Consider the following 16,543-nt stretch of genomic DNA (forward strand, 5'->3'; position numbering starts at 1 on the left):
GTTCTCCAGTACTCCAGAACACAGCACCGTCATTACTCTATTTACTTTTGTTGCTTCACCAGACACGTGTGGCCAAAACAGGCTCAACATCTTCACAAGGTTTGAAATTGCGCATTTTGGTTCACTTGGCTTTTTTTCTGTGTGAAAAGAAATCAAACCACTGGGAAAAAAGTATAAATCGAACTAAAGTAAAAGAACTATTTAAAAAAACATGACTGTTAGGTGGTGTAAAAACACCCTAACATGCACGTACTGTGGAAGGAACCTGAAGGGAGTTAAAGGTAATAGATTTTAAAACTGGCAGAAACAATGTAATAAAACTGTGATAGTATTGTATGGCACATAGTCTCAGACTATTTTTTTAACAGGGCTGGTACACGCTTTATCTTGAAACGTGACTGTGGTGTTGGCAAATCAACTCTAAAGATAACACCGGTCTCTAAATCTGTGGACATTATTTTACAATCTGAACTTCACCACCTAAAAGAAATCATTGGGATCAATAGATACATATACCTGGCAAGAGAAACCCGATGCTTTACAAGAGCTGGATGGATAGAAATATAACTATTACACTCAGAAACATGTTTATGCTGAAAGGCTAACTTTGTATATTTCAATTTACTCCAACTTTTTGCTTCATGTTTATTTAAGGTGAAAATCAGTTTTTGTGACTAGATACAAATGAAGGTGTTACTTTTTGTCATATACTGGATTCTGTTTACCATTATTTAAATCTTCTATCAAAAACACAACCAGTGGATTAGTAAAAATGCTCTTATTTCCCCAAAACTAATGAATGGTTTTGATCCATCCAGTGATTTCTTCAACCGTAAAATTTGATTTTGAGTGCAATTAATGTGTTTTGTATGAAGGTGTTATTGAAACAACAGAACATCTCTTTGTTTTTGCACTCATGCTCAGTTGTTCTGGAAACAATTCATTGAATGGTACCAACAACAACAGCAACATAGTTTACTTCTATGATATATTATAACACCAAACAACCCAACAATGGGTCTACTGTTTGGTGTCCTCCTCGTTAATGGTTTACTCATTGAACCAAAGGTCTTTACTCACAAGGACAAAGTTTATCCAAACTCCACGCACCCTGACTTAACTTTGTACCAAGTCCCAAAAGATAGAGAGTTATGCACGTTTTACATAAACAGATATATGATTTAGTGTCTTAAACACCTTATTAATTTGGTCAGCAGACAAATTGTCAATGAAAACATCATGTGTGATGGCATGCAGTACAATGTCACGTCGTTTTTTCAGAGCTGCACTGGACCATTGCACAAGATTAAATCTAATTCATTTTCTTCAGGGTCAGAAAGCATTAAGTACATTATGTTCTTTTCAGTATTTATGATAATAAGTTGGTCAAGAGGTCAAGGGGAGAAGTAGCAATTGAGTTAAAAAAAAACAAGTTCCTCTTTTATTGAATCCTGTGAAGTAAGTTCAGGTGATTCATTTTTATTTTATTCCCTACTTGGTTGGAAATTTGTATTCAACTGGAAAAATGTAGGGCAAGTCCAAATGAGTCTGTCTGTCCAGCCCTGTCACGTTGCAGCTCAACGTGACTCGAGGATACGGGCACGTCGCCAAAATAAAATGTGACGCAAGCAAACACGAGAACTGTGTGTCACATTTGAGAGACGAAAAAGGGGAAATGGCGGCCACTGCCAAAATATTTGACCTACTTCTGAGCACCGGGAGGGAAAAGCGGAACACAGCGCGGGGAAAGCGAAGAGGGAACAGGTTTGGGAAGAGAGCAGCGAGGAATTTCACATTTTCGCAAACATTTCAGAGGTAAGAAGTTTTCTTTATTAAAATGTAATAAATTTTTATTAATGTATTTCCTGTAGCACGTTTATAGGTGTAGGTGTTTTTTGTGTGTGCATTTTTTTTTGTTCCCAAAAGAAGTGCAACGTGCTTCATATTTTAATATATTCTAATAAACTATTATATCGTTACTAACCTCTTGGCTGCGCTCCAGCAACCTTGTTTTGGTGGCGACCACGTGACCGACTTCTCGCGTAAGGACGTCCCCTGTCTCTTCGCAGTCCATAACAAACAAGTCGCAGTTAAGGGGACAGGACCGACCCACCCGTGGGTAGTGTCTGAGTGAAACTTTGCAGCGTGACAGTGTTTATGTCCGCGAGGGCTGTCACACAGCAACACCGTTAATTCTTCAAGCCGGTGCGACAAAATAGCTGGAGCAGTCAAAGCGACACTTTTACCGGACTACTCTGAGATACTGACGCCTATGGTAAGATAAAAAATAATAATATTAATACTAGTATTAATATTGCTGATGGTCATTATAGACATATAGGCTCTTTTTTATTTTTCATTTTTCTTAATAAGACGCTAGCTTTGTTTTAATTTTACTTTGAAGCTAACAGAGTTTGCTCGCCTCACTGCTTAAATGTAAGCGTTCTGTATGCTTTCGTAAGAAAAAATAGTCCGCGTGTGTTGTTTTGTGTAGCAAGGGCGAAGAGACTAGAAAAGACATGAGGCTGTTTGTGTGTCGCATCTCATTGACCCACATCCTCGTTTAATGTAACTGCGTCACGAACTCTGGCTGCTCCCTTATTAACCCGCTAAACCTTAAAAAATAACACCCTCCGCTATGCGTTTATCCGCAGTTTAATGCCAGTGTTATAGTGCTGCAAAGGAAATAAATGCATTTTAAAGTGGAGGGATATATATTTATTTACGTTTAGTTTGAGGAGTGGAGGATTTTTTTTCCCTCGGGGACACCGAGCATAGTAGAAACCTGACCACCAGCACACCGCGCCCACTTCGTTTTCGACGCAAACAACTTTCTCTCAAGGAGCGCAGTCCTCTTACTGAAAACAAAACTGTTATGTCCCGTTTTTTTTAATGTTTTTGTACGGCAATGTGAGTTAAAATAGGTCATTGAAGTTATAAATATGTAATACGCACTCGCTTAGGAAAGTGTTTGAATTGTTGTGGTTTGGGACATTGTAACGGTTCCTGTGGATGTGCAGGTGCCGTAAATGAATTTAAGTGTATGTGTGAAAGTATAAGCATTATAAAGTATTAGGTGTCAGACAGTTGCGCAACTCCCTCACTCCCCCCAACCCAGGGTCTAATTGCTGTCTTTCAGGCTTATCTTCGCCCGATAGAGTGCTGGTATGTTCAAGAGCAGAATAGGCGAATTTGTAAAGTGCGTTTCCACCTCTAGAAAAACAGAGCAAAGTGTCTTAACGGAGCGTTTCTAAATCAGTTATGCAGGCAGGGGAAAAAAAAGGCAATTCATGACCACAAACCAATTTCCAGCGCTGGGCCCCTTCCTGAGAGTTTTGACCTACATTTGCATTGGCAAAATCATTTAGTGTTTATGTATTTATTTTAGCTTCCTTTAGCTGCCTTCAGAGAGGAAAGACAACTTTTTACGCTGCATTAAGTGAGTGGCAATAACTGCCTATCCCAAATACCATGTTCTTTTTAAGCCCTGGGCAGTTAGTTGGAGTTGTCTGTAAAATGTTAACTGGGTTTGGCTGGGAGTTGGAAACCAGCGGAGGCTGCGCTCAGAATTCATCAGTCTGCCTCTAATGAAATGTCACAAATGCAGGGGAAACATTTTTTTGTCGACCTTCTGACCATTACTGTCGACCTTTGGCCTGTGAACACCAGAGCAGGTGTCGCTCTAGGTTCACTTTGAAGCGGCGGGCCAGTGAGGGTTGCTGGGGATTTATTTGGCGTTAGCTCATGTACCTGTTGCTGCAACAGTTACTCAGCAGGTGAGGGCACATGTGTGTGTGTGATCACATAAAACATGTGGGCGCCCAAGAGGCCGATATGGGTGAGGACGGGGGTTTGGGTGTTCAAAAGCTTGAGTGTGTGCGTGTGTAATCTGTGCCAGTAAAACCCCAGATCACACCTCATTTGGAACTCCACTGGACTAATGTATCCATGTGTGTTTGCTCTCTGATAGGGACATGGCGATGGCCTCTAAATCAATAGCGGAATCAGCTATGGAATCCGACCCAGAGCTTTCGCGCCTGGGAGGCATCGAGGCCTGGAAGTTGAAGGTGGGGCCGGTGCGGAAGAACCTCTTCGGGCCCGTGGATCACCAGCAGCTGCAGCAGGACTTCCAGCGACTGTTCTGCATGAGCGTGGAAGTGGCCAACAAGCGCTGGAACTTTGACTTCCAGAGCGACGTGCCGTTAGAGGGCTCCAACATCCAATGGGAGGCGCTAAGGTGTCAGGACGTGCCGGCGTTTTACCGCAGCTGCACGGTTCGACCGCTGGCGAGGTCTGGAGCTGAGAAGACAAAGGAGAGACGGCGGATGTCGTCTTCGTCGGGCGAGGGTTCGCCTGGGTCGAGCGCCTCGTCTGGGTCTGGGGACGAGTACCTAGAAGTAACCACTAGGAGGTGCTACCGGATCCAGCGAACGGGGAAACGCAGACAGGCTGCGATCACAGGTGAGTTTGCCGGATTAGCTTGATTAAGACAAGGAAAGTTAAACCTCTGTGGTCACACTCATAACTGATTTCCACTCTGTTCTTTCACTCTGCAGATTTCTTCAAGGTAAAGAAGAGGAGGCTCCTGCATAACAAAGCTTCCTCTCGGCAGTAGAAAAAGCACAGTGAGCGGAGGATCACCAATTGGTCGACATCCCTCCTCACATCACCTCATATGCATCACATGTAGATATGTAGCAATATGCAAGTGACTGTCCACAAGCTCATACATGCATGGGCTTAAAAACTTCTGACACCACATACCTTTATAACTCAGCACAAGGAAGCTACCATTGCCCAAGTAAATTAGACTCTAGAAATCGGTTTTTGTGGATAGCTAGAAATAATAATAATAATACTGTATACTCTTCATACTGTTAGCTTTTTTTGTTAACTATACTGTGAAATCATTCTGAATGCACTCTTGCAGGATCCAACAGAAAACAGGCTCTAGTTTGAAGAGGTTAATGTTCTTCTGAACGTGCCTTAAGTAGTATTTGACCTCAGCCCTTGACCTTTTTTTTTCTCCCCACCCTCCCTCTTGCTGCAAGTCATAAGTGATTTTAATTTGACAAGTTTAGCCTTTAGTCTAACCCCACAGCGTGTGGGGTCAAAACCTCGCCCATAGTCAAAATGTGGTGACGTGACTGGGATCAACCTTTGGGCCAAAAGGTCAGCGGTGGAGGTTTCTTAGGGAATGTGGCTGTACGTCAGGGTTTTAAATTATAATAATGTTTCATATATCACTATTTATTATTCAGATTGATAAAAAAAATAAAGGAATGTGTAAAAGCGAGGTAATTAAATTACAACTTAAACTACAAGCCCTTATGGCTCGTAAAAAACACTCCACCGTTGCCACTTAAAACTATCTGAAACCATCAAAACATAGCAAAAAAAAAAAGTACAAACTATTTCCCCCTTTTTTGCTTTATATTATTAGCATCTTTTTGGCAACAGACTATAAACATATCTTAATGGTTGGCTTAAGCTTTTATTAATGTAGCATGTTCCCACTCTTCGTGTGATATTGTAAATGCGAATGTAGTGTTTTTATCACTGTGGTGCAGCTCAGAGGAACCAAATCTTCTGGTTCTACCGTTTAACATTTTTTTTTAATATATAAAAAAGTGTCACATTTTCTGTTGCTGTGCAGTTGTATACGGCTTGTATATAGAAGATACATATATGTGTGTGTGAGTGTGTCAATGTTTTTTCTCCCCTTTTATTTTGTTTTTTCATTCGTTTTAAAAGTTGTGGCAGCTGATGCAGTCCGACCAAAGGATTAAGTTGCACACTGTTTGAGTGATCAGTTGTGGGTTACAGAAAGTCTCCAACACTTTAAAAACAAAAAGAGTTTTTCTGTTGTGATCCGTTACTGCACGTTTTGTGACTCAAATAGCATGCGGCTTTCCCTAGCTACAGTGATTCTAATTTGTATAAGGGTAAAAAGCCATAGCCTGGGTTTATCTCTTGTAACTACCTCATCATAAAATTCAATAACACAAATATAAGAAAATCAGAAAAAGACAAAAAAAAATCAATCAGTGTAGCTCAGGTTGTTTGTGTCTACGGGCATGAAAGAGAGACAGACTCAACGAGGGGGAAGTTGTTATTCTGTTGTGGTAAAAACCTGTTGCTTCGTGTCGGGTTTCTCATCAGGTGAAAGAGTCAGTGTGTCAGAGGGCCGTGCAGAGGAAACTCGCCGAGGGGCGGTGTGGGGTTAGCTTTTGTTGTTGTTCCCTTTACTTTGCTTTGACATCATTCCCAAAACACACATGAGGAAAACAACAAGGGTCAGATTTAACTAGAACAAGAGGAAAAATGTCTCAGATCCTATCTGGATCAAAGGATTTCTGCATCCAGATGATGAGTGGTCTGTAAGTGCCCCCCCCCCTCCAGAGTGTGTCTGTCTCTCTTTCATGACTCAGCTGCCTCTGCCTGTGAAAACTCACCATGAAAGTAGTTGTTTATAATCATGTTGGGTTTGACTTGCATGATTTTGCACAACTGTTTTTCACACATTTCGTAAAAGCAGAAATTGCTTCTTCTTTCTTTTTAAAATCTTTTACTTTATCTCTGTGTAAGTTTGAATGTGCATCTGTTTTCTCAGCGTGTTTGTAGTAACTTATTTTCAGTCTTTGTCATATGTTTTCAGAGGAACATCATTTTAAATTCCCCGTTCTTTCTTGTTGTTTTGGTTGAGTTTTGTTTTGCTGTAACTAACTAATTGTTTTTCTTTGAAACCATATCATTGCACTACTTTAAACATTTTTGACAAAGGAACTACTTTTTTATGGTAATCTTCAAAAATAAGGAAAAAAAAATCTTAAAGAGAAACAGACATTGAGTAGATGTGTCCGAGCAGATCTGCCATGTTGTTGAACGTGGCTTCTAACAGTTAAGCAGCATTTTGTAGCTTTGCTCCTCAAATCCACTAAGAGGAAAAATAAAAATAAAATAAAATCGAAGAAAAATTTGGACAGAAATAGAATAAATCTCTAGTGTCTCACTCTGCTCAAGCAACCTCTGCTTTCCTAACTCACCTGTCGCAGCTATATTAAAAGGTAGTGTATACTTTGTATATGCATGAATGTATGACAATATTTCCATACGATTTATAATAATTTTTTTACAACTGTAATTTAATACTGGTATATGTATCTTTGCAACATGTAAGAAGTGTAATTAAAAGAGATTAATTGCTGAGTTGAATGAAGGTTGTTGGTGTTTTAATGTGCTTCAGTCAGTTAAATGTTTATGAATTATATTGATATAAACTGAAATTACCAGCACAACACTTGTTTCGGCTTCAACAGGAAAAAAAAAGGGAGTGAAGGTTTAAGTTTGCATTCAGAGCACCCCCTGGTGGATTTGATACAACACTGCACAGACAGCAAACCATTCATGAAATAAAAAATGCATTTATTTAAAACAAAAAAGTTACATTTGTTAAAAATGATATGGAATCTCATATGATTTTTTTTTATTTTCAAGAGACAAAGAAAATTTCTTAGCATGATAAAAAAAATTGCAATAACTATTCCTAAATGTGCTTTACACAATCCTATATAGCTACGTGCAAATGTGCAGCTAAATTAACCATCTTAACCAGAACAAATTGCCCACCTTGCAGATACCATTGCATCTGAATTAAACATATTTACCTACACTGGCTGTTAAAACCTAAATATGGACATAACCTACATGGATTTACAGTTAAAAATCAGTTAAAACATATGCAGGGCTCCTGATGCACACAGGCAAACCTTTCCACCATGGTAGTGTGTTTTACAGAAATAAGGCATGCTATGCTGTTAACACAGAGTTTAAGAACATTTCTGCCCATGTGTGCAAGTTAAGACACTAAAACTTAAGATGTAAACATTCGAGCAAACAGTAAATGGAAAAGGGAACAATGAAAATCACGTGTACACAGAATGAAGAGAACCAGCCCCCTGCCATGAAAAGGCTTTACAGTACAACATTAAAACACAATTACAAAAAACTGTACACAGGTGAGATAAAATGGCAGTGATCCGGAGCTTTCCCAGACCTCTAAAAGTGATTTATTAAAATGTTTTAAGGCTTGTGCCTGATTACTGTGAGAAGAACATAGTGCAATATTTAAAATGACTAAAATATGATACATATCTACAAGAACTGATTACAGAGTTCTACTTTACAATCACTGTTCACATTCCTTAGGCATTAAGCTTTCTCAAAGAGTCTGGTCTTTACGGTAAGAAGCTCTAGTTTCTATATTTGGCAACACTGATTCAAATACATCAACATTCACATCCATTTAAAACCTTAAAATATACACATTAGTACATTCTGGGATGTTTTACAAAGCCCTGAATATACAGAACAGTGCAACCTGTTGTGGTTTTTTTCTTCTTAAGGCAAAGACTTCAGCTAAAACTCCAAATCTTACATGTACTGTAAGTAGCATCATCTTTCAACAAACACAAAATCACACCAGATCTGCTGCACTGTCACTGATTAGAGTAAAAACTGATGGTGGTTAAGATTTTTTACAGCTGCCGTTGCCGCGCTCGCCTCTCTGTCCACATGGCCTGCAGCTCTCTAACAAGCAAGGGAATGATGAACACAATGCTGCCCGCAGTCTGTAACACGAAGAGAAGAAGCCTTAAGCAACAAGCGCAAACTGTATATAAAAGATGGATGGAATGTCTTGGACTGAAAAGTGTAACAAGGTGTCATGCTTCGTGACGGTCAGCAGGGGGCGTTTATAAGAAATCCAGCTTACATCTTACTTGATTTACGACCTCGGTAAACACTTTTCTGATTAATCCAAAGTTAAAGTCTTATTTAACACGTTTTGTCCTTTTAAGGATAAGAATTATCTTACCATGACAATGAAGAAGTAGAACACGCTCATCCAGCCCAGCTTGCTCTCTATCAGAGACACCAAGTACTAGAAGACGAGGGAGAAAATGGTCAAATTAAAGGTCAGTCTGATCACTCGTGTGTATACAGTCAGTGTCATAGCTGTGTCAAAAAAAGGCATCAGTGGAAGCAAACATGCTCTCATGCTGCTAAATTCATTCTGTTTAATTCTCCAATTAGATTTTTTTTTCATCTTTACCTGTCCTGCAGCCGCTCCTATACTTCCAGTTCCATCCACTATACCAGTGACAGTAGCCAAGGCCTCCTTACTGCCCCTCAGAGCATCCTGCCTGCCAAGGTCAGCAGATATGGCCGAGCTGATTATGTTGGACGGCCCACCGATGAAGAATCCGGTAATAGCTAGCAGCACACCGTTTATCACCTGGTCATTAGGTGATCCTGAGAGAGTGGATTTTAAACACTAAATTAATCGTGTGAATTTTAAACCTTACAGTGTTATTGTGAGTTTGACGCCTTGACTCATGAAATGCAGTTTTTTTTCTTTTATTATTATGAAGAAGAACATACCAGATCGTGAGCTGTTGTTAGATGACGTGCATGTACTTACGGCTGTATCCCACCAGGGCTCCGATTGCCAGCGTCAGACTGACGACCAGCACCGGCGCTCTCTTCCCCATAAAGTCAGAGATCAGACCCTGAAATGTTCCTCCTGATACAAGAAATAGCATGATCAAGGCAAATTAGGAACTGACAAACTGCAAAGTTATTTACCAATGAATACATTACACATGGGGCTGCATACATTACAGCTCCACTTTAGGACCCTGCCAAAAATAAATAAATATTCACACCACACATAATTTTGTTTAAACCACCATTAAGTACAGCAAGGATCAAAATCAGCCGTGCCGCACACCTGTCCAGGGCGTACTCTGCCTCTCACCTTATGACAGCTGGGCTGGGCTCTAGCCCCGCCCCCTACACTGAATTAGACAAGTGGAAGAAAATAGATGGAGGAAGGATCCAAATCTAGTTATGCTTATCTGATGGTGCCCCCACCTCCAGAGGCTGCATGCCCCACCGTTAGAGAAGCACTGCACTACTATAAGTTGTGATAATAACATTCTATTATTAAGCATCATACAAAATGATGAGTGATAAGTGATTTTAATCAGGACCTTTAATGCTCATTACCAACTCCATGGTTTTATTCTTGGACTCTATAAGAGCAGCTTTGCTTTGATCTCAGCTCATCAGTTCTCTGAAACAAGCTGTTTTAGTTCCTCTCCTTACATACTTCCTTTAAGCAAACTTTGCCCTGATTGGTTGCCCCTCGCAAACAAAGTGTAAAGAGCGGGAGGGATCTGAGATGACCATATCAGGACTATGGTTGCACAGCCCAAAAGTCGGGAAAAACATTTCTGGAAAGAGTGTTCAGAGAAGCCTGAGTGTTTAGTCACAGGGATGACTGACTGTTTCTTTCAAAATAGAAAGTTTTATAACAGAAATTTTTTTCTTTTTCAAGCAGCTGCTTACCGATGATTCCTCCGACATCATACCACACAGACAGGCGGTCGGCCTGGGCTTCCTTCCACTTGTAGTTGTTGCTCAAGTAGAAGGGAAGCCAGAAGAAGAAGGAGTAGTTGACCAGCTTCAGACATGCATAAGCCAGGGAATACTGCAGTGCAAGCGAGACAAAGTCATCACACTATAAAAACATTGTTATATAGTTTTATATAGTTCGTCTTCTTCACACTCACAGGCAACACCCCAGGAAGACAGAAAGCCTTTAAGAAGCCGATGGCCCGTGGAGACTCGGCTGGAGCCTCTACAGGCTGCTCGACAGACTGGCCTCGCCTGCTGTACTTCTCCACCTCCACCTCATCCTCCTCGTCGCTCATCAGAGGCTTGTGGCTGTCCGTGTCTGTCTCAATGGGGCCGAGTCCAGTTTCTGACTCCAAGCTCAGACCTGACACACACACACACATTAAAGGAGACCATAAGTTTAATCAAAAGTTTAGCTTATTCAAACTGTTTCTACTTGAGGTAGAGACGAGTTCACACCTCTCATGGAAAGAAGTTATAAAAAGTAAAGATACAAAGTTGATAGTATTGCAAAACAAGCTGAAACCTGATCACATAGTATATGCATTATAAATTTTCAAACATTATGGAGAATATGAACACATATGCAGCATTCTGGGAACTACTTTGAGTCACCTTAATATATTTAAAGCATGCAAAAACAAAAACAAAAAAACAAGCAAACACCCTGCAAATTTGTTACATTTTTAACATCTAACATGCTTCCTGAAGTCCTTACCAACTTCCTTTGGGGAGGTAAGCAGGCCGAAGAACACGACCACCCCTCCCGCAAACTGCACAACAGAGGTCACCAGGAAGGCGTACTGCACACAGCAACAGTCAGCACATTATTTCAGTGCTTAGTTGTTGGCAATGTTAAGTGGGGCGGGGGGGGGGGGGGGGGGGGGGGGGCAACAATAAAACATTTTTGTCTATGTGTGCTTCACCTCATATCCATATTTGAGAACACTGGAAGCAAGGAAAGCACCCAGGATGTTGCCTACAGAGGCGCATGCACTCCACAGGCCGAACACAAAACCACGGCTGAAAAAGAGATGAATGGCAGTTTATTAAGTTTATTTATAGAACAGCTTTAAGTATTTTTTACTCTGCCACTCGCAGTTTTTAATATGAGCAGAATATGCCCTGCTGCAGAGCAAAACTGAGTCTAAATAGGCCTGTGTTCTCACTGTGGCACCAGTGAATGGAGGCTATTGATGGCGAGTGTGAGCATCTGTATTTCCATTTGGGCGTGTATGATGATGGTCGACTTGGCAAATATGAGCCTGACTAATATTTCTGGGTTGGACAGATGCTGTGTCTGTGATCCAAACCCATCTGGCAGCCGTTAAGGCAAAGATAATGACATTCACAGAAATGACACGCACCCCGCCTTCCCGAACCAGTTGCCCATGACGGCCACCACGCAGGGCCAGACGGCCGACTGCAGCAGGCCGTTCAGCACCCACAGGCTGCTGTACAGGTAGATGTTGTAGATGTGGAGCCATTCAGTCAGAGTGCCAAACACAAACTCCTGCAGAAACATGCACAGCTGTCTTGAGTGTTTGGTGTTATAGTTGTCAGAAATCTTAGTTTTTGTGTGGATTTTATACAGATACCAGCAATGATTAATGCAAAAACCACCGCCCTAATAATCAATCATATAATTCTGTACTATGTACTAACCACTGCAGCAGAGCCACACAGGCCGAAGCAGAGCACATAGCGGAGGTTCACTCTGTCTCCAATCACACCACTCAGATACAGACCCTGCGTGGACACGAACAAAAACATGGAGAAAATAAATAAATAAATAAAAAGTCTGATCTGATTTTGTTCAAATTACAGGCATGATGTACTTTCTCAGTGAGTTCCAAGAACAAATCTGATACTTAGTGTTACAGAGATGTGCTGGCCTTTGTTTTACTCTTATCATAACCCACACAGATCACCAGATGGTTCAAATGTTTTCCATTCCTGAGTAAATGCAGGCCCAACTTGGCACGGGGTCGATACACAAAATTATCTTCTGCTCACAGTTTTACCAATTTGTGTGGCAGACGCATCCTAATAAACAATGAAAATCATGTACTCACCACTGCATATGAGAAGAGGAAGATGGAGTCCAGAATCCCCAGAAACAGAGTGGCCTGCTTTTCATCCTCAAACAGACGATTATCCTGCCAAGTCTGGGACAGTCAGAGAAAACGTGATTGTGCAGAGTTCATACAGGCTCTTAGACCAAGGACGTGACTGTAAAAGATTTGCTTTTGTGCATCAGGGATTAAGTTAAACGGCAGAGAAGCTAACTTACTGAAGTGTGCACATTGAGAAACAATAACACACAAAAAAGTAAAAAACAAAAAGGCTTTACTTTGGAATCGTGGCCAGCCAAAATATTTCGGACTTATTTTAATTTCAGCGTTGTATATGTGGGAGACACGTTGTTCTGTGCTGTATGCTCATTACCTCGCCAGGCGAGAAGGCAGGCGAGCTGTCATTAAGAATGGAAGGCGTCCACTGAGCTGAGATGCTCACTTTCACATTGCTGAATGTCTTCCTGGACGCATGCAGCAACACGTAGCTGGAAAGACAGAAAGCAGTTTTACTCAGAAAGGAATAACAAACCATATGAGGTCAAACATTTACTGAAAGTGCAGCGCAGTTATTTCATTCTTATTTAATATAATGGATCAATTAAAGGTTACATTTATGAGTTTTGAACATGCTTTTTGTTTTGAACATGGATTTTTGAGGGTTCTTGGGTACAACAGCTCTCTAGTTGTAAATAAAAAGGTTAAATTCCAAAGCAATGTCATTTCAGCTGTGCAAGAAACACTGAAATTACATACTTAAAAATGAAAATGAAAAAAACAACAACCCCCAAACAAAATCCACTTCCAAAACAACTGAATGCTTAAGACAAATTTATGCTTGTAATAAAGATTTCAAGCACAAATGTCCGATGCCATGGCTACAGCAATTGCTCTATATTACTTTTACTTGAACCAAAATAAAGCAAAGCCTATTATATGATACACACTGTCTATTTAAAACGACGTGAATTTCTTTGCTAGATTTATTCAATAAAAGAAAACAAAAACTAAAACTAAACGTTAGTAGCAAAAATAGGGTTACAGCGAACAACTAATAAACCTCCACAGTGAATAGGGATGTGCATTTCCGTGCATATGATTTGATCAAAAAATGTTAAAAAACAAACAAGAAAATGGATACATGTATTTTTTCCTACACTCTAATGTGTTTCAGAGTATGATAATAAAACAAGACAGATAAGTCTGAGCTAATTTAATCTCTCATAGATCTTTAACTTGACCTCACAGCTCACATGCATTCACACTGCATTAACTATGTGGCTAGATTGGACTTGCTGGGATTAAAACTGCTGCAAAAAATGTGTGTAAATTTCATCATTCCAGTTACAGTTTCAAGTTTTCAAGTTTGTGCAGCTCTCGACAGTTTTCTGTTAGTCTGTGGATATCTCACGTAGCACAATGTTATCTAGACATCGGCACAGGATGACATTTGCATTCCTTCTCAAGGCTTACAGGAAGTTCTATAGGGCGGGGTGACTCCAAATTACCTAAAGAAGGTGAGAAGAAAGACAACCAGATGATGATGAGTGTACTGTGACAGAGAGGCACAGCATGATGGAGGCATCACAGGGGCGGCCAAAACAAGAAAGAGGAGGAAGGTGTTGGTGAAGGTCTTCGAGGACAGGGAGGGGGTTCAGCTAGAGTCTTCCACTATACCACATGGGACAAACACATCACTAGACGTGCCTGGAGAAGAAAGAAAGCCAATGTCAAACTAAATAACGTATTTATCATTCAGCACTGATTATAGGACAGGGCTGCAGACACAGACACACAGGGGAAACTCCTCTGATTACATAAAGAAGGCAGATTTTACAGAAGCCTATGGGAAAACAACCCCTCAGCTTCCCTTATCTATCACCTGTGTAAACACTTTCCTTATGAGTTTATGGTTTCAGCTGACAGTCACAAGTTTTATCTAATAAAACACACTGTTTGTGTTGTAAAATTTTATCCCAACAAAAGTGAAACACAACGATAAAGCAGGGTTTTCTTTAGGCCAAGGCCTAACAAGACTGACCAGTATGGTGCTCGGCCCTGGTTTTAAAACCAGGATGGGTAACATCACTCTGCTCAAAGCTTCACACCAATACACCCAGACCTCACTATCCATATGGTGGGTACGTCCAGCTATCATATACAGTCTATAGTTCAATGGAGACTGTGGGATAAATATTATTGTGGCTCATTAATTCGTTTCAAGTCTCTGATAATTCCAATATGGCAGCAAGTCAGTACTTCTTGTTAAAGAACGATGTCCCCATAGGTTAAAAGATAAATATGAAGTAATGCACCTCGTCTGAAAGCTGGGATTTGTGTGTTGCCTTAAAAAAAAGAGGGCTCAATGGACCCAGTGTGCACTGACTCTTCATTCCATCCTGTTTGCTGTAACACTGCTTTGCTTCATCTTTATAGCGCTCTACCAGCTCAGAATACACGGACCGAACTGATGGCAAAACTCTGGTGAGCTGCTGATGACCTGCTTGCTTAGCATGACTATTTTAATGTTTAGACCAATTTCTCGAAGTCAGTTTGAGATCTGAGTTTTCTAACTCTCGACACATTTGATAAAAGTGGTCGAAAGCAGGTGTGAAAAATAAAAATGAAAGTTACTTCGAGTACTTGACACGGGAAATCCTGAGGGGCCGGTGTTGTGCCAAAAAGTGATTGTCTGCCAAAAACTGATTTCCGGTATTTGCCAAAAACTGATTTCTCATATTTAAACTGCTATAAGTAACTTGCTGGGCTATAATATGTGAAACATATGTCAAATGTATCCCTCATGGATGACATAAAGTCAACTTGAGTCACAAACAACATTCATTTAACAAGGTAGAAGCCGCAATCAGTTTTTGGCAGTGACTTTTATATAACATTTATTTATGCAGTTACAAAAATCTCATTAACATTAAAAATGTCTTTTGTAAGAGTAAGTTGGCCAAGAGGACAGCAGAAATGGCAGCAAATATTACAATAGTTCTGTAAAAATATTTTAAGTGGGGATAAAGGACCGGATTGGTTATAATGTAAGTACAATAAAGATACTTGAAAAACAGATAATTTTTTAATTCTATATATAACCCCTTTGTAAACCCGAAGTCTATTTACCAACATACGTAAAGATATTGCACATAAAAAATACACAGAAACATTGGAAATCAGTTTTTGGCAGTATTACACAGTATCTACAATAGTTTGTACACCCTTGTTTAAACTCTAGTTTTAAACTAGATGCAATACAAAAACAAAACTCTGTAACAGTGGCAAATGAGGCGCATGGGAAAGTTTAATCATGGACACCTCTTTTCATTAATTTTGCTGTTATAGAACCTTCATATAGGAGAGAAAAGTGTCTGACAAGCTCCCAGAAGACAAAAATGATCTAACAAAAAATTGTCTGCAGTGTGGGCTATGCTGTGCACTTAATACAGCACACTGGAGGAATATGACCGAGATAGCTCGGAACAAACGGGCTTTTGTTTTGAACTAAGCAACCACAATTTTATGGACTCCGTGGTTAAATAACGATTTACGTCTTCGTGGATCAACGACACATCTTGCCACTGAAGTTATAAACCCTCCACTGTTGTTCTGCCAACTGAATTAACGTTTCTTTTGTGAAAAGAAGCTACTGCCACACCTAAAGAGCAGTTTCTCTCCACCTCGGTTTTCTTAGTAACAAGCCGCATACTGGTTAAAGCCTTTCGAGTCAGTTCCGGGTTCGTTGCGCCTTTAAAATCACCACAAACATCTCCGAAAAAACACCTGACTGCTACTAATTCTTTGAAAACAAAAACATATGCTGACCTTTCAGCTCTGAGTCCCGTTGGCTAGCTTGCTCTTGATGAAGCGTCAGTTTTGTGTTTACTGTGGGTTGCCCCGTCACTACAAACGTCAAATTTCGCAGAGCGCCAAGGCGCGCTGCTGCCACCAGTAGGACAGGAGTGGAATTACAGCTCCCCCCACCG

General features: G+C 40.4%; 3 protein-coding genes across 5 annotated transcripts in view; 1 reads left to right on the forward strand and 2 right to left on the reverse strand.

Moving 5' to 3' along the window:
• Positions 1-2,089, reverse strand: part of LOC146499682 (suppressor APC domain-containing protein 1) — a 33,157-nt gene extending 31,068 nt beyond the window's left edge. Inside the window, exon 1 of one of the 2 annotated variants that reach the window (XM_085137504.1) lies at positions 1,985-2,089. In XM_085137504.1, coding sequence (XP_084993630.1) covers positions 1,985-2,074 — 90 coding nt within the window. In that variant the 5' untranslated portion in view covers positions 2,075-2,089. The remainder of the gene's footprint in view (positions 1-1,984) is intronic. The other variant, XM_085137501.1, reaches the window with a different exon arrangement.
• Positions 1,655-7,215, forward strand: cdkn1d (cyclin-dependent kinase inhibitor 1D). Of its 2 annotated transcripts, none has more exons than XM_085137499.1 (3): positions 1,655-1,815; positions 3,971-4,461; positions 4,557-7,215. In XM_085137499.1, exons 1-3 carry the CDS (start codon positions 1,676-1,678, stop codon positions 4,613-4,615), a joined length of 690 nt encoding a protein of 229 aa, XP_084993625.1. In that variant the 5' UTR covers positions 1,655-1,675; the 3' UTR covers positions 4,616-7,215. The 2 variants fall into 2 exon arrangements, with proteins under 2 accessions (XP_084993625.1, XP_084993626.1); XM_085137500.1 differs by lacking the exon at positions 1,655-1,815 and adding an exon at positions 2,135-2,275.
• slc37a3 (solute carrier family 37 member 3) lies at positions 6,830-16,507 on the reverse strand. The gene is made up of 14 exons (XM_085137496.1): positions 16,383-16,507; positions 14,063-14,261; positions 12,928-13,042; positions 12,555-12,647; positions 12,145-12,228; positions 11,847-11,992; positions 11,406-11,502; positions 11,198-11,282; positions 10,635-10,843; positions 10,411-10,552; positions 9,482-9,583; positions 9,113-9,312; positions 8,876-8,941; positions 6,830-8,630 (listed from the first exon to the last, which is right to left on the reverse strand). Exons 2-14 carry the CDS (start codon positions 14,137-14,139, stop codon positions 8,538-8,540), a joined length of 1,509 nt encoding a protein of 502 aa, XP_084993622.1. The 5' UTR covers positions 14,140-14,261; positions 16,383-16,507; the 3' UTR covers positions 6,830-8,537.
• Positions 16,508-16,543: the final 36 nt, after the last annotated feature.

The sequence above is a fragment of the Neolamprologus multifasciatus genome, chromosome 17, assembly GCF_963576455.1.
Source record: "Neolamprologus multifasciatus chromosome 17, fNeoMul1.2, whole genome shotgun sequence".
NCBI classification, from domain to species: domain Eukaryota; kingdom Metazoa; phylum Chordata; class Actinopteri; order Cichliformes; family Cichlidae; genus Neolamprologus; species Neolamprologus multifasciatus.

Coding starts and splice junctions, on each gene's coding strand:
- cdkn1d (XM_085137499.1), top strand. CDS start 1,676: ATGGCGGCCACTGCCAAAATATTTGACCTACTTCTGAGCACCGGGAGG. Junction 1,816..3,970: donor TTTTCGCAAACATTTCAGAG/GTAAGAAGTTTT, acceptor GCTCTCTGATAG/GGACATGGCGATGGCCTCTA. Junction 4,462..4,556: donor CAGACAGGCTGCGATCACAG/GTGAGTTTGCCG, acceptor TTCACTCTGCAG/ATTTCTTCAAGGTAAAGAAG.
- slc37a3 (XM_085137496.1), bottom strand. CDS start 14,139: ATGCCTCCATCATGCTGTGCCTCTCTGTCACAGTACACTCATCATCAT. Junction 11,283..11,405: donor TTCTCAAATATGGATATGAG/GTGAAGCACACA, acceptor TGCTGTGTGCAG/TACGCCTTCCTGGTGACCTC. Junction 8,631..8,875: donor TCTACTTCTTCATTGTCATG/GTAAGATAATTC, acceptor TTCGTGTTACAG/ACTGCGGGCAGCATTGTGTT.